The following is a 25,107-nucleotide window of genomic DNA, read 5'->3' as shown; positions in this document are numbered from 1 at the left end:
AGTGAGCACAAGTCTTCACCACCAGTGCACCTCCCAAGGGATGATGGGCTGCCACACCTAATGGGTGGTGGAATACTTTACTGCCTGGTGCCCACCAGTTCACAACCCCTAGGTCTATCCCTCCAGAAATAAGAAGAAAAGGAGTGGTTACCCTTCAGTTAGGGAAGAAAAGTGAATACCTGAGGGATAGGACCGGTTTCTCTTAGATCGCTCTATGAAAAGCCTTTATTAATCTTGGTGCATGAATATTCTTTTGAGATACCCACAAATTTTTTTCAGGGTCAAATTCCTTCCATTGAACTAAATACTGAATTTTACCCACTCTTCTTCTTGAGTCTTATGCTGGGGATACACTGTACGACCCGGCGGCTCGATTAGCCGCCGGATCGACTCCCGCCTCGTCCCTGCCACTGTCCGGATCGATTCCCGCTCTTTCCTCGCGGACGCTTCCTTATCTTCCGCTCGACTCCCCGCTATTGTCCGCCCGCGGGCATCGAGCGGCGGGGTTCAAGCAGGGTCATCGGACCTGTCGGAAATTATCAATCGAGCCATCAGCGGCTCGATTGATAAGGGGGAAAACGTACCGTGTATCCCCAGCAAAAGATCTTCTCTACTTCGAATTCCTCCTTCCGTCAATTAATATTAGTGAAGGTGGCTTAGAAGAACGACTAGGGAACTGGTTAGGGGTCACCTTCTTAAAGAAAGTCACATGAAACACTGGATGAATCCGAAGATAGCTCGGTAATTCCAATTGGAAGGCCACTGAGTTGATCATCTTGCAGATAGGACAAGGACCAATGAACTTTGGCCTCAATTTCCTAGAAGGATATTTTAATTTTAGATTGGTAGTGGACAACCATACCTGGGCACATATGCAATTCACTTTTTCACCTGAGTTTTCTCCTGGGTGATAATTTTAAATTTGTCAATAAAATGCCTTTTAAGTCATCAGAAAGAAGAAAATACTAAATATAAATTTGATAGTACTTTTTCACTTACCTTTCAGTACTTTTTCAGTTGAAAAGTGCTGGGAAATTACTGTAAACAGAAGATTAAAAAATATCTACTAGGAGAAAACCCAGGAGAAAAAGTGAATTGCATATGGGCCCTGGGCTCCAAACGCTTTCCTCTTTTGATCTGCAAATTTCTTCACCCTGTTTTTGGCTTTCTGTAAGGTGGTTTGAAGAAGAGTTAGATTCTTGGTATAAAACTCCAACCGTTCTTGAACACTGGGCACTAGACAATCCGACTGTATACGAGGAAAGGTTTCATTGCATTAAAGGGTGATACCCACAACTGGCAAAAATGTAGTTTGTGTTATAAATGAGTATATAGAATTATAGGCAAATTCTGCTGTAGATAGTAATCTCACCAAATCAACCTGAGAGGCAGATGTGAGACAGCGAATATACAGCTCCAGGGTCTGATTGTTTTTTTTCCATCTGCCCATTGGTCTGAGGTTGATAACCAGATGAAAGCGAAGACTGAATTTGTAGCTTGGAACAAAGTTCTTGCCAAAACTTGGAAGTAAATTGTACCCATGGTCAGAGATAATACCTGAAGGAAGTCCATGTAATCTGATTATCTCCTTCACAAAACAATCTACTGTTTCCAATGCAGTTGGGGTTCCCTTTAAAGGTAAAAATGAGCCATTTTTGTAGCCGATCTACTACAAGCAAGATGGAAGTAAAGGCTTCAGAACATGGTAAAAAAGGTGGAGAGACCAGGAGTCAAATGGTGCAGTATTGTGCGGTATTAGATGTTAGATTGTAGTATAAGAGTATATATACTCACAAAGGTGGGTTGCAGTCCCTGCAACCATCGTATATCGTCTAAGGGGAAATAACCGTCCCCGCTCGGTATACCAGTTCCTACTGGTACTGGATGGTCGCCACGCCTGGTTGGTCCTTCTTGGTTGTAGATAACCCCACACCCAGAAGTTGAACACCTCCAAAGGAGAAGTAATGTACAGTGCTGGGAGGTAGAGCAGCCCAAAAATAGGTAATGCAATGAAACAAAATATAATAAGGGGGAGTGAAGTGTCTTTACCACTCCAGATGTAAGCACCTAAACCACAGGGTAAATGTAAAAAAGATTACTGTATTTTTCGGACTATAAGATACTCCGGACTATAAGACGCACCTAGGTTTAGAGGGTAAAAATCAGAAAAACAAACAAACTACTGAACCTGGTGCGTCTATTTTGCAGGGGCGTCTTATGGACCCTTTTCCCCCAAATTGTATCTATCTAAGGTACATTGACTGCCCAGCTACACTAACCTCTGCTGCCCCACTAACTACATTACACTAACCCCTGCTGCCCCCAAAAACCTACACTAAGCTACAATGCCCCAACTACACCAAGCTACAATGCCCCCACTACCTACACTAAACTACAATGCACCCACTGCCTACACCAAGCTACAATGGCCCGACTATCTACACTAAGCTACAATGTCCCCACTACCTACACTAAGCTACAATGCCCCCACTACCTACACTAAGCTACAATGCCCCCACTACCTACACTAAGCTACAATGCCCCCACTACCTACACTAAGCTACAATGCCCCTACTACCTATACTTAGCTACAACCCCACTGCTACCTACACTATGCTACAATAGCATTTTTCATTCTTACCTATCTTAGGAGAGAGGCTTGCTGCCAGGGACTGGGCTGCTGATGATCCTGGGGATGGCGTCTGGGGTCCCCTGTAGTCTCGTCCAGAGAGCAGGGACATCGGTGTTAAGGACTCAATGCCTTCTCGAGCCGCTGCAAGAACCATAGTCACGTGGGCAGCTCCAACGGATGGCCCACATCACTCAGAGCTGCCGATGTCATCAGAGCGGTAGAGAAGGGACATCAGTGGCGAAAAGCAGATGCCTGCTGGAGCCGCTGCCTCAACCAGAGTCACGTGGGCAGCTCCAGCTGATGGCCCACGTGACTCAGAGCAGCCGATGTCCTCCATCTGGGCAGCAGCTGGAAGATCTGCCGAACACACAGGGCACCCAGGAAGCAAGTGTGCCTCTCAGCTAAAGGGCAGATGCCGATGTCCTCATAGCTGCCGAAGAAACAGGACTGCCACTCAGCTGCATGGAAGCCGCCGATGTCCTCCATCTATGCAGCGGCAGGAAGAAGTGTATCGCTCAGCTAAAGGGGAGACACAGATGTCCTCAGAGCCACCCAGGGAGCACGACTGCCACTAAACTGCACGGGAGCAGCCGATTTCTGCCATCCGGGCAGCGGCAGGAAGAGCCGCTGACACACCGGACTCCCAGAGAGCAGGTGGGCTGCTCGACTACGGGAGCCACAGTTTCCGCCAGACTGCCATCGAGCAGGGGGGCCGCTCAGCTACACAGGAGCCGGGATGTCCTCAGAGCCGCTGATAGCCTCCTGCTTGTGGGGGACATCTGGCTGCACATTCGGACTATAAGACACACTGGGCTTGATTCACAAAGCAGTGCTAACTTACTTAGCACGTCTAAAGTCTTTAGACGCGCTAACCAGGGTGCTAAGTAGGTTAGCACCAATTTCTCAATCAGATCGCGTGCTAACTTTGCGCGCGCAAAGTTTTACGCGCGCAAAATTTTATGCGAGCTAAGTCCCATAGGATTTAATGGGCACTTCGCGCAGTGCGCCCTGTGCTCTGTGCAGTACGCGCGTAAAGTTTTACGCGCATAAAGTTTTGCGCGCGTAAAGTTTTATGCGCGAAAAGCTTGTTTAGACGTGCTAAGAGGGTTTTCACTGGCGTGCTAACAGTTAGCACCGCTTTGTGAATCAAGCCCTCTGTGTCTTATATTCTGAAAAATACGGTAAATGATTTATTCAGCTTGATTAAACGAGTCAAGCGTATGAAAACGAGTCAAGCGTATGAAACCTTAGCGATGGTATAAGCAATATTATCTCTATGCAATATATTCTAGTACATTTTAATATTGCTCACAAAATCCTAATTATAAGCAAATATATCCTAGAGAATTACTACTGATTACAATATTGATGTATTGCATACATTCTGAATCAGATTTTTTTAATAAGAGCGCAGATCTGTTAGGCTGGGTGCACACATAACATAACATAACATAACATGAAAGGCTTCATTTTATGTCATGTTTTCATTTTATGATGTGTGCGTTTTTGCTGCGTTTGCGGTTCGCATATACAAAATGCATATGCGTTTTGTATGTGTTTTACATGTATTTTTATATTTCCATTTATGCAAATCACAAGGAAGACAACAGGAAGCGGAAATACATCACAAAACTATTTTTAGGGAAAAAAACTCATAAAAACGCATGAAAAACGCATACCATTGCGTTCCCATTGACTTTCATTATGCAACAAAACCAGCATTTTTGAAAACGCACGCATATGAAATGCATATGCATTTTTCCTGCGGCCCATAGACTTCCTTTAGTGGCAAAAACGCAGTGTTTTCTGCAACGCTAGTGTTTCTGCTATGTGTGCAACTAGCCAGAAAGATATTTGTAAAAATGCATGGGTGTTTACGAACCAGAGTGCATGCGCATAGAGGTGCAATAATGAAATAATTAATTTTAGAAGAGATTAAATCAATTAAAATTGGTAAAAAATTGATTTAAAAATGTATAAAAAAAATGATATAAGTGCAGAAAGGGGTTCAGCTCATATTGCTAGAATGCACATGCATTGCAGGACTGGACATGATGCAAAGTGCATGTGTGCTAATAAATGTGATGTGATTATTAATGCTGATGTGTGTCTCCTGCAGGTATTGCTAGTGTGCTGCCTACATGGTGCATCCTGGTCTAAAACCCCTATATCCAGTAACTTGCATAATAATAATTAAAGTGCTTTTGATGTTAACTTATAATAGGGTGCAACACTCGGTACTTATCCGTTAGCTGGGCGCATTCGGCAGGTGGCACTAGTTACTATTCCACCTCCAGGCCGCCATGGATAGTAGGGAAAGATGTAACTCTGGTGGAGTTTTGTCGCCACCTGCCGGATGCGCCCGGCTAACGGATAAGTACCCAACACTATTTATATGCCTTTTGCAACAATAGCAGATGCATATAAAAAAGTATGTGGTGGTTGCAGATGCATAGATAAAGTGCGCTTTATAAGTACAATAAAGTACAATAAATAAAAACAATAAATAAGTATATTGTTTCACAATGTCCAGAGTAGATTGTAGTAGTAGCCTTTCTCCATCATTCCGCAATATACGCACGGAGAAAATGCTCTTACAAAAAGAAGCTATGTGGATGCACCGACTGGGATCTGTGTCTCCGGCTGGATTAAACATAGATTTCTCTCTAAAAAGCTACCTGTAGAGTGGTCATTGATTTAAGTGATAAAAGAATGATCCATTTAATATCATGATCTGTTCTTTCTTCTCTCCCCTTCTGGTCTCTGTTGTCCCTCCTCCCTTTTCTCTTCCCCCCTCCCCCCAAAAAAACCCCCTCAAACCCCAACCCCCCCCCCCTTCCCCCCCCTCCCCCCCCCTTCCCCCCCCCCCTTTTTTTCCCCCCCTTTCCCCCCCCCCCCTGCTCTCCTGCCCCTTTTAGTGTGCCTATTTATTGACCTTTCGATCTTTGGGATAACATCGTTGTATTGGTACATCTCATTGATAATGGATTTGGTTTGATACTTTGCTCTGTTCTATAATGAATAGTACATATATAATTTGATATAGCATTTTCGCGTGCTAAGGTGCCCGTAGCAGGTTAATGACGGGTTTATATGGGTTTGTATGTGAATGTGTGTTGTAATCATGCTGCTTAACTCCTGTCTCAATGTGTTAGATTTGAAACGTGATTTGAGTAGAGAGTTTGCACAAGAGCAGATGAAAGGAGACACGTTTACTTCCCATTACCTCTCTTCCTTGATTGGATGGCTGCTACTTCCACTCTTTTAAATACAGCATTGCTACGCTAGGAGAGGAGGAGTCGAGGATTCCGTATAAGAGGATGGCTCACGTCTCCAGGCCCCGCCCTGATGAAGCTTGGTGACTTCAAGCGAAACTAGTCGGCGATTGGTCGCCTTCATCCAAGCCTACTGACTGCTGACCTACCAGGCGGTGACGTGCTGGGGAATCCGTTACAGCGCACGGAGCGCGGCGTCCTCCCAAACAAGCCGGCTGCTCAATTTGAGACCGGTGAGTGGTGTTTATGCCCGCGGATGGATTGTGAGCGGGCTAGCTGTGTGGAGGTGGACGCGTACTGCACTTGATGCGCTCTGTCGCTATCTCCCAGCCGCTGGTGTTCGATCACACGCCGGACCGGATCACAACCAGAGGGGCCCCTCTTCGTGGAATATAGTTGGTATAGCCTGCCTGCGCGGCTGATTCCAAATAGCCAGGTGAAGTATCACTTCCATTGCTACCAGTGAGGAACATTTGGAGGTCGTGAGTATACACACGCAGCAAAATATGTGTCTTTTCATATGCCAGTCGATCTAAATGAGACACATGCACGTCTATTTGGAGGTCATTGGACAATTTGTAACTGACACCTGTGTGTGTTCAAACACCTAGGCTGCCTTTCATCTCCTGTTCCCGCAGGCGGACTTATCCTTTTGCAAACCTTATTACCACTCATGGGGTACCCCGTTAGTATCTGGATGTGTATGGTGTGAAGTATGTCAGTAAGGTGTGGATGTCGGCGAGGTTTTTAGTGACAACAGCGCTGTTGCTTTTATAGCTCTGTGTGCTTTTTTCTCGTTTGTCTTGCAATACGCATTTTTCATAGGTCAATAAAGTTTTTTCAATTTTGCATACACCGTTGAGTCCTAAGGAGCCCTTTGTTAATTTGATTTATATCCTTAAATAAGGTTCAGGACTACTGCCGAACTAGGTAAAGGTGATGCTTATCTTTTCACTTACGTCCCTACCATTTCCCTTTCCCCATCCCTTGTGAGTAGATTGTAGTAGTAGCAGTAGGGATTGATGCCCGACTAATGGTGTGTACACACTTGAAAGATAAATGAAAGATATCAGACCAATTTTACCCCCTTCCATGTAGTATGAGAGCCATACTCTGCACAGTCTATTCAATTGAGCTGAACTCCCCATCAGATAAAACTCTTGCAAGATGCTGCACACAAAGATGCCCGTACACATTCAAAAGATCAGTGTCAGCAAAAGATCTGTTCCTGCAAAAGATCCGTTCCTGCAAAATGCATTAATAGTCTATGATATCTGCAGATCCTCATACACACCTTGTTTAACAGACATTCATCTGCAGATCAGATCCACCAGGATGGATTTTCAGATCTGCAGATGATTGTCTGATCTGCAGATGATTGTCTGATCTGCAGATGAATGTCTGTTAAACAAGGTGTGTATGAGGATCTGCAGATCTCATAGACTATGAATGCATTTTGCAGGAACGGATCTTTGGCAGGAACAGATCTTTTGCAGATACTGATCTTTTGAATGTTTACAGCATCTTTGTGTGCAGCATATTGCAAAGATTTCTGTCTGATTGGGAGTTCAGCTCCATAGAATAGACTGTGTAGGTATGGCTCTCATACTACATGGAATGGGGTAAAATTGGTCTGTGATCTTTCATTTTCAAAAGACTATGGTCTGATGTGTGTATGAGCCTTTACTCGATTCACTTTTTTGCCTAAGTTTTCTCCTAAGACATATTTTTTCATCTTTTTAAAATAACTTTTTAGCACTCTCCGATTAAAAAAAAACTAAAATGTAGGTGTAAAAGAACCATCAAAATTATTCAGAGTATAGTCTTGCTTCTGACCCAAAAGGCATATCATTGATAAGGTGTGAAAATATCACTCAGGAGAAAACTTACCATACAGTAAGATTAGGCCCATATGCAATTCACTTTTTCTCCTGAGTTTTCTACTAGGAGATAATTTTTCAACTTGTTTTTGAAATAACTTTTCATATCTTTGCAGTTAAAGTACCAAAAAGTTGGTGAAAACTACTATTTAAATTGGTAGTTTAAAGGGCATTTTATCGACAAACTGTGAAAATATTCATATAAGAGAAAAAGTAGTAGAAAACATTAATTGCATATGGACGTCTACATTTTCACGTAAGCAGGAAAATAGGACGCAGGAAGCTAGTGGCCGAAAATGGCGCCGCCATAGACTCTAATGCCATTATCGTTAATACCGCAAAAAAAGCAGAAAAAAGGGCGCCCAATAAATATTGTTAACAACATTAGAACATTAAAGTTTTTGAAGCATGTTATCATTTTAGAAGCTTGCAACGTTATAGTTTTTGTCATATATCGTTTGTATGGGGGTAGGCACCACCGGGGGTAGTTAGGGTTAGGCACCACCGGTGGGGGGGTGGTTAGGGTTAGGCACCTCCACAAGAGTGGTTAGTTTTAGGCACCACCAGGGGAGGGTTCTGTGTGAGAGTAGGGTTGGGTTAAACTGTATTGTTGAATTACGCTACGATTTTTAATGTTAATATATTTTCGTTATCAACTCCCGTCTGTTTTAAAATCGTATTTATCGTTAACCAATTTTGTTAACAATGTTTGACGTTATTGAGATTTCGTTATCCATTGGTACCATTTCGTTATCCAGCTGGGCCCTTTTTACCTGGCGCCCTTTTTTCATGCATGCATTTTCACATGATATTTTCCAAAAGTCAGATCTCCTTGTAAGATTTCATTAACTGATTTGTGCATTTTCTTGACTCAAGTTATTGAACAGTTCTGTAGTGGACCACCAATAGTGCAGAATGGAGATATCACAGGAATAAGGAAACTGAGTTATACATCAGATTCATCTGTACAATATCAGTGTGCAAATTACTATAAGCTTGAAGGAAAAGCAAACATTTCATGTCAAGATGGAAAATGGGAAAAGGAGCCAATCTGTCGAGGTAATCACATGATTAAGAGTATTTATTTCCATTGTTCTTATGCACTAATCGAAATGCATATGTCCTGTATTTACTTTTTCCTATATGTATCAAGCAGGATCACTTTCAAAGTCCATGCCTTCATCCATCATATCTATCAACTCTTGTCTCATGAGGACAATTACAGAGTCCATGCCTTCACTCATTGGCCTCAATTCACGGAGCTTTATCAAACACTTTATCAAACGAATTTACCTCATGGCTAAAATCTAATTTTGAAATCACTAAGGTGTTATATATTTATCGAATGTTTTACCGATAAAACGTTCAGTAAATATATAACACCTTAGTGAATTCAAAATTAGATTTTACCCATGAGGTAAATTATCAAACGTTTGATAAAGTGTTTGATAAAGCTCCGTGAATTGAGGCCAGTGTCATTTTCTCAAGTACGTTCCACCACAGTTCACTTTCTGCATGTTGGCATTCAAAGTAGTGTTGGCCTGTGGGGTAGTAAATTTATTTTTATTGGGTCTGATTCTTTTTGAACAGGAAGACTAAATGAACACTGCAGCTGTATAAGGTTGTATACAAAGAATCAGGCAGATGTCATCCAAATAAAAAGAAATTGTATTCCCCCATAGGCCAACAGTACTTTGAATGCCAACATACAGAAAGTGACCTGTGGTGGTATGTACTGGAGAAAATGACAATGGGTGAAGGCATGGACTCTGTAATTGCCCTCATGAAACAAGAGTCGATGGATAGATAAGTTAAACACTTTAGTCCCTAATGTACTGATTTCAATTTGAAGTGTTTTCTGTGTTGCATATTGATTGGCATTACCTTTAAGAAGTTTCTCCTTTAAGGATGTACCCACCCCTAAGAAGGTGTGTTTATGTAAATGTATAAGGTATTTTATTGTTTCACCTGTAGGGTGTGTTAGTTCTTGAGAAAAGGCATGCATGCCAAAATGTTGTGCAATTTTTGGCTATGATACCACAATAAACTAAGCTATATTCAGGTGGAGACTCATGTCAATTCACTAAGTCAAGTGAATGCAAATACTGTAGCTATTTCTCAGCTTAGTGTTTCTGCAATCACCTAAGAAGCAGATATAAGGCAGTTGCATGCAGAAAGAATTGCTTCCAAGGATATACTGTATAGCATGCAAGAAATCAAAATGTCTGCAGATACATTTTCTTTTATTGCACCAATTCTTCGTATAGACAAAACTTTCCAAAAAAAGCACACACATAGTGAAAGATCCAATCAGTTTAGTATGGTAAAAACCAGTAACAACTCTTAAGGGGCCCATACACCTAACGATTTTCCCGCTGATATACGGGCCGATTAGATCACAGTGATCGAATCGGCTGTGAAATCGCCGCGCACACCGCTGACAGAACGATCGATTTCCATCCGAAATCGGTCGTTCTTGTCGATTCCCGTCGATCCGTCCGTGTGGAAGATTTTTCTCGATTGCCAGCGGGTCGGAAATGCGTCGATAGCGGCGTTCGAATGCCCGACGACCGACGCAATACAGCGGGTATACATTACCTGTTCTAGCCAGCGCGAGTCCCCTGGTCTCTGCTGTCTTCTCCGCTCTGGTCTGGTCTGGTCTCCGGCATGCTTCACTTCTTCCTACCCAGAAGGAAGTTTAAACAGTAGAGGGTGCTCTACTGTTTAAACTTCCTGCCGGGCAGGAAGAAGTGAAGCATGCCGGAGACCAGACCAGACCAAAGCGGAGAAGAAGACAGCAGAGACCTGGGGAGTCGTGACGGCGGAGCAGGTAATGTATGCGGAGCGGGGAGCGGTGGCAGCACCACCACCACCACCACAGATTGTGAACGGTTTCAGGCTGAAATCGGTTCACAATCTGTTTGCAGTAAGGCAGCCATACGATCCCTCTCTGATCAGATTTGATCAGAGAGGGATCTATCTGTTGGTCGAATCTGATGGCAAATCGACCAGTGTATGGCCACCTTTAGGCAGAGAAGCAAGCTTGTTTCAACCCTGTCATGTCTGTCACGTCTCTTCATCAAGTCCAATATATATTTATTTATAAGAGAATTTGCATTAGTTTTTCAAAAGAGAAATAACAAGAAAAATAACATAACCCAAGGCAAAATAACTCAATTAGCGATACAGACTAACCAGCAAGCTCAGATGTCTCCCAGTGCATCACTACTGAATATATGTAAATTAACCATTCTTGCCCTAGAAGCTAAACACACCTCCAGAACCGCTGGAACACAATGATGTGTCAGCTTGTTAGCTTCTAAGGCCTCTTTTCCATGAACTGTTGAGCTGTGTGCTCAGCAAGCAGTTTCCAGGCAGCAGTGAGCAGTTACCAGGCAGCAGCAAGCAATTGTTTGTGAGAGTTTGAAAGGCATTTCATTGCCTGTAAACAGTTTGTGGAAAAAAGGCCTAAGGGCAACAATGGTTAATTTGCATATATTCAGCAGTGATGCTGGTATTTTAGTAAGGGGGCTTTTAGGACCATTGTAGCCCCTCACACACTCCAATGAGTTCTGGTTCACCATGAGCGTGCTGGTTAGTCTGTACCTCTCGGTGTTACAACCCCTACTCCATAGAGCCAAATTAATCCATGCCATGCACTGATGAGGATCAAACAATCTGAAACAGTCTGTATGCATGTTGGATTATTATGGCTCTGTACAAATTAACAAGCTGACACATCATTGCGGTCCAGCGGTTCTGGAGGTGTGTTTAGCTTCTAAGGGCAACAATGGTTAATTTGCATATATTCAGCAGTGATGCACTGGGAGACATCTCAAGCTCACTCCAACCTGAATTATCGCAAATTCTTTCTGTTTTAAGAAAGCAAACTTTTATTTTCCACTTTTAATAGCTTATTTGTCATTCAAGAAGAAAGTTGCAGGTGAACATATACTGCTCTAATCAAACAGATAAATATATTTAATGTTGACAAATAAGAGCAGGAATAATGACCTATATAATAACTCAAGTATAAACCGAGATTTTTTTTCTCCCAAAATGCCCTCCAAAACAATATCTCAGTATATACTTAGGTATACTACTGGTAAGTTACAAACACTTTGAGGCTACCTGCACACTGCAAATCCGATTTGCGATTCCGTTTTTAACCTGGATGCTATTAAAAAAATGCAGAAAAAAACGCAGCATGCAGTACCGATTAAAAATCGGAATCACATGTGAAAATCGATTAAAAATCAATTTTCATGGGCATCACGCTCTTGCCTTGCAGCACCGGGTCTCGGGTTCGAATCCCAGCCATGGCACTATCTGCATAGAGTTTGTATGTTCTCCATGCGTCTGCATGGGTTTCCCCCGGACACTCTGACTTCCCCCGACATCTTGAAAACATACAGATAAGTTAATTGGCTTCCCCTAAATTGGCCCTAGACTACGATACACTACACAATACATACATAGAAATATACTATGGTAGGGATTTGATTGTGAGCCCCTCTGAGGGACAGTTAAGTAACAATATAATATACTCTGTACAGTGCTGCCTTATGGACCAGAGTAATTTTCACCCCTCCTCCCTTACATTCTCCAATAGCTTTAACACTACTATCACATCTAAATGATCTATACCTTGTTTTTTCACCACAAATAAGGCTTTTGGGGGTGATATGTGTTTTCAGTAATTATTTTACTTTCTATGCATTTTAAAGGGGAAAAAAAGGAAAAATACTATATTTCTCCAATTCCATCCCCAAAAAGTTTTTAAATAAACAATGCTATTGTAGATAAAACCAACATATTTCATTTGCCCATTTGTCCTTGTTATCACAACATTTAACCAAATGTGGACCAACACATCTACATCCAGCAGGTGGTGCTGCCGCTCTGACTGGACGTAGATTCAACGTCCTCGTAAACGCTGCCGTCCGCCGCGATCATGCGCACCCGAGAGGGCAGATTAAGCTGTCACATGACAGCTGACATCTCCCTTCAGTGATCAGGAGCCATCGCGATTGGCTCCTGATCACATGGTCACTACGATCGCTGATGTATCATAGTGATCCCTATTATTGCAACGGCGGTCTAAGGGGAAAAAGAGGATCCACTCACCTTCCTGACGTTCCCCCGACGAATGTTGCTCCTCTCTGCTCTGGCCGGCATCCCTGCTCGCTCTGACTCTAATGACATCATCAAGCCGCGACCCAGAACTTCGAGTCAGTGTGAGCAGGGGTGCCGGCCAAAACAAAGGGTGGCTAGAGCTGCTCATTGCAGGAGGTAAGTAAAGGCTACTGGCTGTACTTGGGGACACCTGGTCACACTGGGGACGCAAATACCTGACTAACTATACTAGGGATCTGGCTGCCTTACCCCCCCCCCCCCCCACCCCCCAGGTATAATGACCTGGTCCCTAAGGGGGTTTAGGTTGCTAGTCCCCAAAAGATTAAAGGAAACCAGAGATCAAAGAAGAAAAAAGTTTAATATATACCTGGGGCTTCCTCCAGCTCCATGCGCACGGATCGCTCCCACACCACCGTCCTGCAGCTCCGGTATCGATTCCCGTTAGTTCTGTCAGTTGCAACCAGTCTGCGCAAGAGAAGTGCACCCTCTACGTATCTCTCCCTAGTATAATGTATGGTAACAATATTTTACTTGGAAATAAGGTTATATTTTTGCTTTCCTCATTGTACTCTATGATTACAAGCCCTTATTTGCAAAAATAACAGCAATAATACACCCTCATGACATACATATTTAAAAAGCTGAGTACCTAAGGTTAGTATGTGCATACTGTATGTACAGTATGTATGTATGTATATATATATATATCTCAAATTAAGGACAGTATGTAAGTTATAGTTGCAGTGAACAGGGTAAGAAGTGTTCATTTTCAGTTCTTCGTTGAATACTTCCAAGTCCTTGGAGATCTATCATGGTTCTGCATTAAAGCGGGATTGTCAACCAAAAAATCAAATTCCATTTAAACACTGTACTGTGTTTATAATTCTGCCTGGAATCTCACCCTGCATTGCAAGCACTCCAACCTATTCAGAAATGTCTCTGCTGTAATTATCTTATCTCAGTTACCCAGGCTCTATTCTCTTGTCATAGCCGAAGACAGTGAGAGAGGGAAAGTAGTCATCTCCCCTCCCACATTCCTGCTCCTCAGTGATTGGATGAGAGTAGTTCAGTGAGACAGGTTGAGCTGAAACCTGATCCTGTGTTTACATGTGTTTAGAAAGAAAGTTTGGAGGAGAAAAGTAAAGGAGGAAATTACATAAGGATTTGGCTTCAGTCTGTCGGAAAAAGAGATGGAGACTGCCAGGAACAGAATTCTTTTCATTTACTATATACAATTTACTGAAATCAAAATGTGGACAGTACAATACATCTGTTATGTAAGCAGATCAAGTATTTATCTTTAACTTATATATACAGGATCTTCTCAAAAAATTAGAATATTGTGATAAAGTTCATTATTTTCTGTAATGTACTAATAAACATTAGACTTTCATATATTTTAGATTTATTACACTACAACTGAAGTAGTTCAAGCCTTTTATTGTTTTAATATTGATGATTTTAGCATACAGCTCATGAAAACCCAAATTTCCTATCTCAAAAAATTAGCATATTTCATCCGACTAATAAAAGAAAAGTGTTTTTAAAACAAAAAAAGTCAACCTTCAAATAATTATGTTCAGTTATGCACTCAATACTTGGTCGGGAATCCTTTTGCAGAAATGACTGCTTCAATGCGGCATGGCATGTAGGCAATCAGCCTGTGGCACTGCTCAGGTGTTATGGAGGCCCAGGATGCTTCGATAGCGGCCTTAAGCTCATCCAGAGTGTTGGGTCTTGCGTCTCTCAACTTTCTCTTCACAATATCCCACATATTCTCTATGGGGTTCAGGTCAGGAGAGTTGGCAGGCCAATTGAGCACAGTAATACCATAGTCAGTAAACCATTTACCAGTGGTTTTGGCACTGTGAGCAGGTGCCAGGTCATGCTGAAAAATGAAATCTTCATCTCCATAAAGCTTTTCAGCAGATGGAAGCATGTACCCACTTTTGAACCAGAAACAGTGGCAGAAGCGCTTGACCTGGGCTACAGAGAAGCAGCACTGGACTGTTGATCAGTGGTCCAAAGTACTTTTTTCAGATGAAAGCAACTTTTGCATGTCATTCGGAAATCAAGGTGCCAGAGTCTGGAGGAAGACTGGGGAGAGGGAAATGCCAAAATGCCTGAAGTCCAGTGTCAAGTACCCACAGTCAGTGATGGTCTGGGGTGCCATGTCAGCTGCTGGTGTTGGTCCACTGTGTTTTATCAAGGGCAGGGTCAATGCAGCTAGCTATCAGGAGATTTTGGAGCACTGCAGGCTTCCATCTGCTGAAAAGCTTTATGGAGCTGAAGATTTCATTTTTCAGCACGACCTGGCACCTGCTCACAGTGCCAAAACCACTGGTAAATGGTTTACTGACCATGGTATTACTGTGCTCAATTGGCCTGTCAACTCTCCTGACCTGAACCCCATAGAGAATCTGTGGGATATTGTGAAGAAAAAGTTGAGAGACGCAAGACCCAACACTCTGGATGAGCTTAAGGCCACTATTGAAGCATCCTGGGCCTCCATATCACCTGAGCAGTGCCACAGGCTGATTGCCTCCATGCCACGCTGCATTGAAGCAGTCATTTCTGCAACAGGATTCCCAACCAAGTATTGAGTGCATAACTGAACATAATTATTTGAAGGTTGACTTTTTTAGTTTTAAAAACACTTTTCTTTTATTGGTCGGATGAAATATGCTAATTTTTTGAGATAGAAAATTTGGGTTTTCATGAGCTGTATGCCAAAATCATCAATATTAAAACAATAAAAGGCTTGAACTACTTCAGTTGATATATTTGAATCTAAAATATATAAAAGTCTAATGTTTATCAGTACATTACAGAAAATAATGAACTTTATCACAATATGCTAATTTTTTGAGAAAATCCTGTATATGTGGGATTTTTAATTCATACATTGTACTAGGAAGATAATTTCAATGTTGAAATAAACAGGACACATGGGCAAATAAAATGTGTGGGCTTAATCTACAGTAACACTTTATTTTCAAACTGTAAGGGCTGAAAACTGAGAAATAATGACTTTTTCATTTTTTTTCTCCGTATTCCCTTTAAAATGCATACACAATAAAATAATCTGCACTCAGCAATGAGGGGACTGCGCTCAGCAACCAGGGGCTTTTTACAACTGAGGGAAGCCTTATTAGGATCCTGAGGCTTTCCTCTCTAAATAGTAAGTAGCAGATTTTGGGCATTTTGTTCCAAGTTGTTGCTGCTGCACTAGGAGGAAAGCTGTCCCACTACATGCCTGTGTGCAGACTCGTCCCCATTTTGTATGAGATCAACTACTGTTGTGTCATCTGAAAACTTCAGAACCTTTACAGATGGATCTGTGGAGATGCAGTCATTGGTGTACAGTGAATAGAGCAGTGGTGAAAGCACACACCCCTGGGATGCTCCAGTACTGACTGTTATGAGCTTGATGTGTGTTTCCCAAGTCTAGGCTGCTGTCGGTTTAGAAATTGCTTATACATTTGCAGATGGATTCAAGTGTGTGTAGCTGGGAGAGCTTGCTACGTAGCAGCGATGGTATTAAATGCAGAAAGTGTAGGTTCCCGGCATGTCTAGATGCTGTAGTATTTAATGCATACACATGTTTACAGATCATCTGCGGATCTAGGAGACCTGTAGGCAAATTGCAGAGTCTAGCAGTGGATCTGTGATGGAATTGAGCCAATTCGAACTGGCAGGAAGTAGATTTGAATTGTTCCCATTTCTAGCTCCATTTAATTTGCATTAAATTTGCATGTAAGCTAGAATTATTAGCATTTCAATGACCATCTGTAATTCACAGTGTGATCCAAATCCTAAAGTGGATACAGGCAATATCCTATCGGATGAATATCTACTAAAATTACACTAGCAACGTTCAGGTCATAATACAGTAAGGTACTTATAATGACCCAAAATGATTCCCCAGCACATATACACTGGATCTACCATTGACTGCTACTGAGTGGATGAGAGTGAGTGATGCTAAGAGATATATAAATTGGTGATTATGTAATTTATTAAAAGCTTTTATCAAGAAGGTTGTTTTTCAGTCCAAGACTATTTTTTATTTAAGTCCTTATTATAGGACAGTGCACATGACTGTAATCACACAATAATTACAGACCTTTCTGTAAACCCTGACTATTTTCATATATGACCTAGGTAGGGAATACTATCTTTTACCACCGAACCGCATTTTAAATATGTAGTCAATGTGTGCTGACTTACTTCACAAGCAAATTAAATATATGCAGTGTGTTACATACACATTTAACAAAACAGCCTGTGGAGATTATTTCAGATAGCAGTTTAGCAATAAGATGTAAACAGATATGATGATTGGCTACAGGCTGCACAACATAGTTAGTTCTATGAAAAAGGCAAAGGGAGGAGAAGCAAACTACACTTCACTGTAGGAACTTCTAAGCAAGCTCTTGCAGGGACAGTAACAGGTGGGGTACTACGAGATGCCCCATGGTATCACTGAAGAAAAAGCCAGTGATGCTGTAGGACACCTGTGCACACTTTAGTTTTTTTGGGTGAGACAATTGGGAACGATCCTTTGGCTGAAAAAATAGTATGTACTTTTGTGTGCATATTTAAAATATTTTACTCTTTATATTGTAGTGCCCTGCACAGCAACAGATGCTGCCATGAAACAAAACAACATTAGACTGAAATATAAAACTGACAAAAAACTATATTCTGAACATCTTGATACCATAACATTCGATTGTATAAAAGACTATGAGATATCTGACACAAGCCTATTGAGAATTCAGTGCTTGGATGGTGAACTAAATTACCCAAAATGCACTAAAAAAGGTAAGTGCTAAAAATGTTATCAACGGTAGAGTATTGTACTATGTTAGCCACCAGTAAAAGCAAGACGTTTTGAATCTATGTATCCCTTTTGATTTTCTTTGTACTGTACAGGGGCTGGACAAAATAATGGAAACACCTAACATTTTGGCATCATAATCTTTGAACATGTTTTAAGCAATCAAAACTTGACATATGTTAATTTTTTTTTATTATTTTAGTTATTTGATATGTTTCATTAACCACTTCCCGACCGCCGTATTGACAATTGGCGGCCGGGAAGTGGACCCCGCAAGGACCGCCGTATTGACAAATGGCGGCGGTCCTTGTAGGGGCATGGGCGGAGCGATCACGTCATCCGTGACGCGATCCTCCGCCGCCACCTGGCTCCGCTCACCCGCCGCAACATCCCGCCGGCCATACGGAAGCGCCGGCGGGATGTTAACCCGACGATCGCCGCATACAAAGTGTATAATACACTTTGAAATGTTTACAAAGTGTATTATACAGGCTGCCTCCTGCCCTGGTGGTCCCAGTGTCCGAGGGACCACCAGGGCAGGCTGCAGCCACCCTAGTCTGCACCCAAGCACACTGATTAGCCCCCCCTGCCCCCTGATCGCCCACAGCACCCCTTAGACCCCCCCCCTGCCCACCCCCCAGACCCCTGTTTACACCCAATCACCCCCTAATAACCCATCAATCACTCCCTGTCACCATCTGTCAACGCTATTTTTTTTTATTCCCTAAACTGCCCCCTGCTCCCTCCTGATCACCCCCCCACCCCTCAGATTCTCACCAGACCCCCCCCCAGACACCCCCCCCCCCCCCTGTGTACTATATGAATCTATCCCCCCTGATCACCTGTCAATCACCCATCAATCACCCCCTGTCACTGCCACCCATCAATCAGCCCCTAACCTGCCCCTTGCGGGCAATCTGATCACCCACCCACACCAATAGATCGCCCGCAGATCCGACATCAGATCACCTCCCAAGTGCAGTGTTTACATCTATTCTCTCCTTTAAACACCCACTAATTACCCATCAATCACCCCCTGTCACTGCTATCCATCAGATTAGACCCCTATCTGCCCCTAGGGCACTCAATCACCCGCCCACACCCTCAGAACGCCCTCAGACCCCAGCCCTGATCACCTCGCCAGTGCATTGCTTGCATCTATTCCCCCTTCTAATCACACCTTGAGACATCCATCAATCACCTCCTGTCACCCCCTAGCACACCTACCCATCAGATCAGGCCCTAATTTGCTCCTGATCACTCGGCCAAACCCTCAGATCTCCTTCAGACCCCCTTCCGATCACCTCCCCAGTGCATTGATTGCATCTATTTTCCCCTCTAACCACCCCCTGAGACACCCATCAATCACCTCCTGTCACCCCCCTAGCACTCCTATCCATCAGATCAGGCCCAATACAACCTGTCATCTAAAAGGCCACCCTGCTTATGACCGGTTCCACAAAATTCGCCCCCTCATACACCACCTGTCATCAAAATTTGCAGATGCTTATTATTATTATTATTATTATTATTATTTATTGTATTTATATAGCGCCAACATATTACGCAGCGCTGCACAATAGATAAAAGGGTTAACATACAAGATAGGACATACAGGAAACTCACAACAAAACAAGATCATGCAAATGATTTGATAACAATACAGTGTCATAGGTCAAAATAGAGACTGTTCTAGTCCACCGGAGGGGTGATTGTCAGTAAGATTGCATAATCAAGCTGGAAACACTAGGGAGGAGGGCCCTGCCAGAGGCTTACAATCTAAAGGGTGGGGGTGGAGACAGTAGGTGTATCTGTTGAGAGGGTGTCTAACAGAACATATTATGGTGCTGGTGTAGGGGGGTATGCAAGCATGAAAGGGTGAGTCTTGAGAGCTTGTGTGAAGGTATTAAAGGTGGGGGCGAGTCTGGTGGCTGGAGGGACCGAGTTCCAAAGAGCAGCTTATTGCGGGTGGACCTGGCATTCCAGAGGCCACAGGAAACTCTAGGGGTAGGATGGATAGGAATAAGGTTATGCCAAGGGGGTGTGTGGGTAGAGTTTGGGGGGGAGGGAAGGGAGGTGCATGGGGGTTGAGGGCCAAAAGGGAGTCTAAGGACAAAAGGGGAAGGGGGGCGGGGAAACAGAAGGGGGACAAGGTGTAGAAGGAGGTGGAGGTAGAGCATGTGGTGATGGGGGAGAGCGAGATGGGGAGGGAGATAGCTTGGAAATGGTGGAGGGGTAAGGGAGTGAATAGGAGGGAACATTTTGTACTGATGGAATAAGGTAGGAGGGGGTGTGGAGAGTGGAAGCATAGACAGGGGGACAGCAGTTAGACCAAGATGACATAAATGTCACCAATGATGTGGCTGAAGGGGTTCAGCAAAGTTGCATCAGTAATCAATCTGGTAAGGAGTAGTCCACAGGAGATCAGCAGTGAAGTTGGCAGAACATCAATGATGGCAAAAAAAATAAAAAAAATCCAGCTGTGTGTGATTGGTAGATGGGGTGTCTGGTTGGTAATGACGTAGCTTGTCTGGAGGTCAGCGATGGATCAGCTGATAGGGAGTTCAGCAGTGGAGCAGTTAGCGACGATTAGTAGTAGTGTGGTTGGTGAGGCACGGTGAAACCATCAGTAGTTTGGTAAGAGGGTGTGCAGTGCTTAAATTTAGCTGGTGTATATTCAATATGGTATTGAAGGTACTTCTATGCAGGGTGTAGAAAATCAGCAGATGAACAACAGCCCAGAGTTCTGTGCTAGTTCACTTCTGTTCCCTTCTGGCTCAATTCTGGTATAATTCGGTTTGTCTAAAGTACCCTTAAAATTAATACCCTTTAAATGTATACCCTGCTGACCAAGGTCATGCTGACTATATGATCTACTAATATATCCCTGACTAGATTGATGCTAACAAGCAGACTGCTTGCAGCTGTGAATATACTAGACACTAGACTCTAGCCACACAGGGGCAGGGCCAGTCTAAAGATATGCAGATTGTGACTAATGAAATGAAGTAGGCAAATGGTAACACACGAAGAAGCCCCAATTAATAACACTTATAATTAAGCAGATTGATGCAGAATTTAGATTTTAAGCATACAGCCAGGAAATTCAATCAGTTGCATACCAATAAAGCAGCTTATACCCCTGAACAGTCATTTTGAGACATTTGGTTTCCAGGCTACTCACGGTTTTGGGCCCATAAAATGCCAGGGCGGTATAGGAACCCCACAAGTGACCCCATTTTAGAAAAAGACACCCCAATGTATTCTGTTAGGTGTATGACGAGTTCATAGAAGATTTTATTTTTTGTCAAAAGTTAGCGGAAATTGATTTTTATTGTTTTTTTTTTCACAAAGTGTGACAAAAAATAAAATCTTCTACGAACTCGTCATACACCTAACGGAATACCTTGGGGTGTCTTCTTTCTAAAATGGGGTCACTTGTGGGGTTCCTATACTGCCCTGGCATTTTAGGGGCCCTAAACCGTGAAGAGTAGTCTAGAAAACAAATGCCTCAAAATGACCTGTGAATAGGACGTTGGGCCCCTTAGCGCACCTAGGCTGCAAAAAAGTGTCACACATATGGTATCGCCGTACTCAGGAGAAGTAGTATAATGTGTTTTGGGGTGTATTTTTACACATACCCATGCTGGGTGGGAGAAATATCTCTGTAAATGGACAATTGTGTGTAAAAAAAATCAAACAATTGTCATTTACAGAGATATTTCTCCCACCCAGCATGGGTATGTGTAAAAATACACCCCAAAACACATTATACTACTTCTCCTGAGTACGGCGATACCACATGTGTGGCACTTTTTTACACCCCAAGTGCGCTAAGGGGCCCAAAGTCCAATGAGCGAGCGGGAATCACTTACCGAGAGAAGAGCTCTGTGTGCCGCTGCTGGTCTGGTCTCCTGCATTCCATTGTCCAATTACGCTCTCACAGGAAGTAATGCGAGAGCGTGATTGGACAGTGTCAGTGCAGAATACCAGACCAGCGGCACACAGAGCTATCGCTCTCGGTAAGCCGTTCTGCTGGCTGGCTGGAATTCTGGAGGTGGGGGGGGGGGGAGTGCGCATGGGGGGGGCCCTAGGTGAGGGAGGGGAGGCTTCCCCCCCTCCCCGCCGCTCTGTGCCCACTTTCCCACCTTCCTGCGCTGTGCCCCCCTCTATTCTCTTAGGAGGTCCCGCGCACCTGCCGATCCTGCAGAACTCCTGGGGATGAATGGCTGTAGACAGCCTCTGCAATCTGTATTGCATAAGCTAGAAACACGAAAATTGTTTGCTAAAACAAGAATTTTCGGCAAACAGTGTCATAAACAAAATGGCTGCTGGGGAATCCCCGTTCCCCGGAGGCCACCTCAGAGTGTCAGAATACGCGTTATTTCACATGAATGGGTGGGTCCAGGGGATTAGGGCACCTCCTGCTCTGGTCACGTGGACCCACCATCTATGTGAAAAATCACTGGTTTCGCCACTCTAGTGTGGCCTCCAGCGATCGGGGATTTCCCAGTGGCCATTTTTATTGCATCACTGTTTGCCGAAATTTCTTGTTTTAAAGGCAAAATGTTCGTGTTCTCAGCCTCTGCTATACAGATGCAGAGGCTGACTGTGACCATTCAGTGGTGGGAGTTCGCTAGTGTGGGACAGTGGGAGGGAGGTGGGATGTCATAAGAGGATACTGGCGTGGGACCACTCCTGAGGTTACTGGCGTGAGATTATTGCAAGGTAAGTATCCCTGGTTAATTTAGAACAATAAAGGACTTTTTTCGTTGTCGTGTTTTTATTTCTTTTTTTAACTCTGCTGAAGTGGGTAAGGGGTACCGTGTACCCCTATACTCATTTCTCCTGGGGAGGGGGCGGCTTCCGGGGTCCGCTTGTTAAAGGGGAACCCCGGATGGCACCATGAACCCCCCAGGACGTCGGCGGCCCCCACCTCCTCCTGGGGCACCGGAGGTGGGGAAGAGCCCCTTGTCCATGGATTGGACAAGGGCTCTGGGGGAGAGGGGGAGGTTGGACGCCCCTCTCCTCCAGAGCCCCCTCATACCATGGACCATGCGGGCTGGTATAGCTCAGGGTGCGAAGCCCCACATGGCCGGGACTCCGCATTCTGGCTATCCCAGCCTGCATGGGGGACAAGGGGTTAAGGAGGCTTGGGAGGGGGGACCCCACGCTGTCTGTTTTCATGAAATGTATACAATATGTATACAGAACTCGGAATGCAGTAACCTGCTCTGCAGCAGTGTCATTTTACACAGTTTAAAAAACATTTTTCTTATGAAACTTTGAAATCGATTTGCTCAAAAACTATAAGCTCTTTTCACAAAAAATTTTTTTACCATGTTCCTACTCATCTGCTTAACATACATGCCAAATTTGGTGATGATAGCATGTACGGGGGCTTTACAATTAACCGCAGAAGTTAACACTATTTAATTCAATAGAAATGCACTCGGAACACGAAAATTCGGAACACGAAACTCGGTTTTCGCATGCAGTACACGAAATTTCGACGAAATCGGAATTCAGCTGTTCCGATCAGCCCTGTTCAAAACTACTCCTCACGGTTTAGGGCCCCTAAAATGCCAGGGCAGTATAGGAACCCCACAAATGACCCCACTCTAGAAAGAAGACACCCATAGGTATTCCGTTAGGAGTATGGTGAGTTCATAGAAGATTTTATTTTTTGTCACAACTTCTACTGAGTACGACAATACCACATGTGTGGCACTTTTTTGCAGCCTAACTGCGCTAAGGGGCCCAAAGTCCAATGAACACCTTTAGGCTTTACAGGGGTGCTTACAAATTAGCACCCCCCAAAATGCGAGGACAGTAAACACACCCCACAAATGACCCCATTTTGGAAAGTAGACACTTCAAGGTATTCAGAGAGGGGCATGGTGAGTCCGTGGCAGATTTCATTTTTTTTTTGTCGCAAGTTAGAAGAAATGGAAAGTTTTGTGGGTTTTTTTGTCACAAAGTGTCATTTTCCGCTTACTTGTGACAAAAAATAATATCTTCTATGAACTCACTATGCCTCTCAGTGAATACTTTGGGATGTCTTCTTTCCAAAATGGGGTCATTTGGGGGGTATTTATACTATCCTGGAATTCTAGCCCCTCATGAAACATGACAGGGGGTAAGAAAAGTCATAGATGCTTGAAAATGGGAAAATTCACTTTTTGCACCATAGTTTGTAAACGCTATAACTTTTACCCAAACCAATAAATATACACTGAATGGGTTTTTTTTAATCAAAAACATGTTTGTCCACATTTTTCGCGCTGCATGTATACAGAAATTTTACTTTATTCGAAAAATGTCAGCACAGAAAGTAAAAAAAAATCATTTTTTTTGCCAAAATTCATGTCTTTTTTGATGAATATAATAAAAAGTAAAAATCAAAGCAGCAATCAAATAGCACCAAAAGAAAGCTTTATTAGTGACAAGGCGGTAAAATTCATTTAGGTGGTAGGTTGTATGAGCGAGCAATAAACCGTGAAAGCTGCAGTGGTCTGAATGGAAAAAAAGTGCCTGGTCCTTAAGGGGGGTAAAGCCCACGGTCCTCAAGTGGTTAAAATAATTGTTTTTTACAGATATTTAAACAAAAGTTGGTTATAATTTATAAAAATTGCAGATCTCTCAGACTTTTAAAGAGGCCAAATTGTTGGTGCTCGTATGGCAGGCGCTACTGTAACAGAAACTGCCCGAATGCTTGGCATTTCAAGAGGTACTGTCTCAAAAGTAATGACTGCCTTTGAAAGAGAAGGAAAAATGTGCTCAGCAAAGCACAGTTGTGGCCGAAAGTCAAAGTTGTCTGAAAGAGACCGTCAGACTCTAAATTGAATTGTTAGAAAAGCTCACACAAGACCACGGCTCCTAAAATCACTGCAGAGCTTTTCCACAAAAACTGTTCGTTGGGAGCAGCACAAATCTGGATTCCACGGAAGAACTGCAATTAGTATTCTCTGCTCTCAAAGACAAATGTTTCAAAGCATTTAGAGTAGTGTAGATACCACCAGAATTGGTCCCTCGAGCAGTGGAAAAATTTGATTTTCTCTGACGAATCATGGCTTACCTTATTTCTGACCTCCGGCCGAGTGTACGTTTGGAGACAGCCAAAAAAAGCATTTCATCCAGACTGCCTTCTCCCAACCCTAAAACATGGCGGTTCTGTGATGATCTGGGGTGCTATTTCTTCGAAATCCACCGGGCCAATGATTTTCCTTCGTGGAAGAATTAACCGTCGAGACTATTTAGGAATTTTGGGCAACCAAATTCATCCTATGGTTCAAGAACTGTTTCCGGAGAGGAATGCCATCTTTCAAGATGATAATGCCC

At 43.3% G+C, this 25,107-nt stretch overlaps 1 protein-coding gene across 4 annotated transcripts in view; it reads left to right on the top strand.

Annotated features, from left to right (window-relative positions):
- Positions 1 to 25,107, top strand: part of LOC137521181 (coagulation factor XIII B chain-like) — a 268,933-nt gene that overhangs the window by 143,131 nt on the left and 100,695 nt on the right. For all 4 annotated transcript variants that reach the window (XM_068240106.1, XM_068240107.1, XM_068240105.1 and 1 more), the window contains 2 exons: positions 8,664 to 8,846; positions 17,553 to 17,750. In XM_068240106.1, the coding sequence (XP_068096207.1) occupies positions 8,664 to 8,846; positions 17,553 to 17,750 (381 nt within the window). The remainder of the gene's footprint in view (positions 1 to 8,663; positions 8,847 to 17,552; positions 17,751 to 25,107) is intronic.

This window comes from Hyperolius riggenbachi, chromosome 6, assembly GCF_040937935.1.
Source record: "Hyperolius riggenbachi isolate aHypRig1 chromosome 6, aHypRig1.pri, whole genome shotgun sequence".
NCBI classification, from domain to species: domain Eukaryota; kingdom Metazoa; phylum Chordata; class Amphibia; order Anura; family Hyperoliidae; genus Hyperolius; species Hyperolius riggenbachi.
The sequence above is the reverse complement of the archived record's forward strand: the minus strand, read 5'-3'. Positions and strand labels throughout refer to the sequence as shown.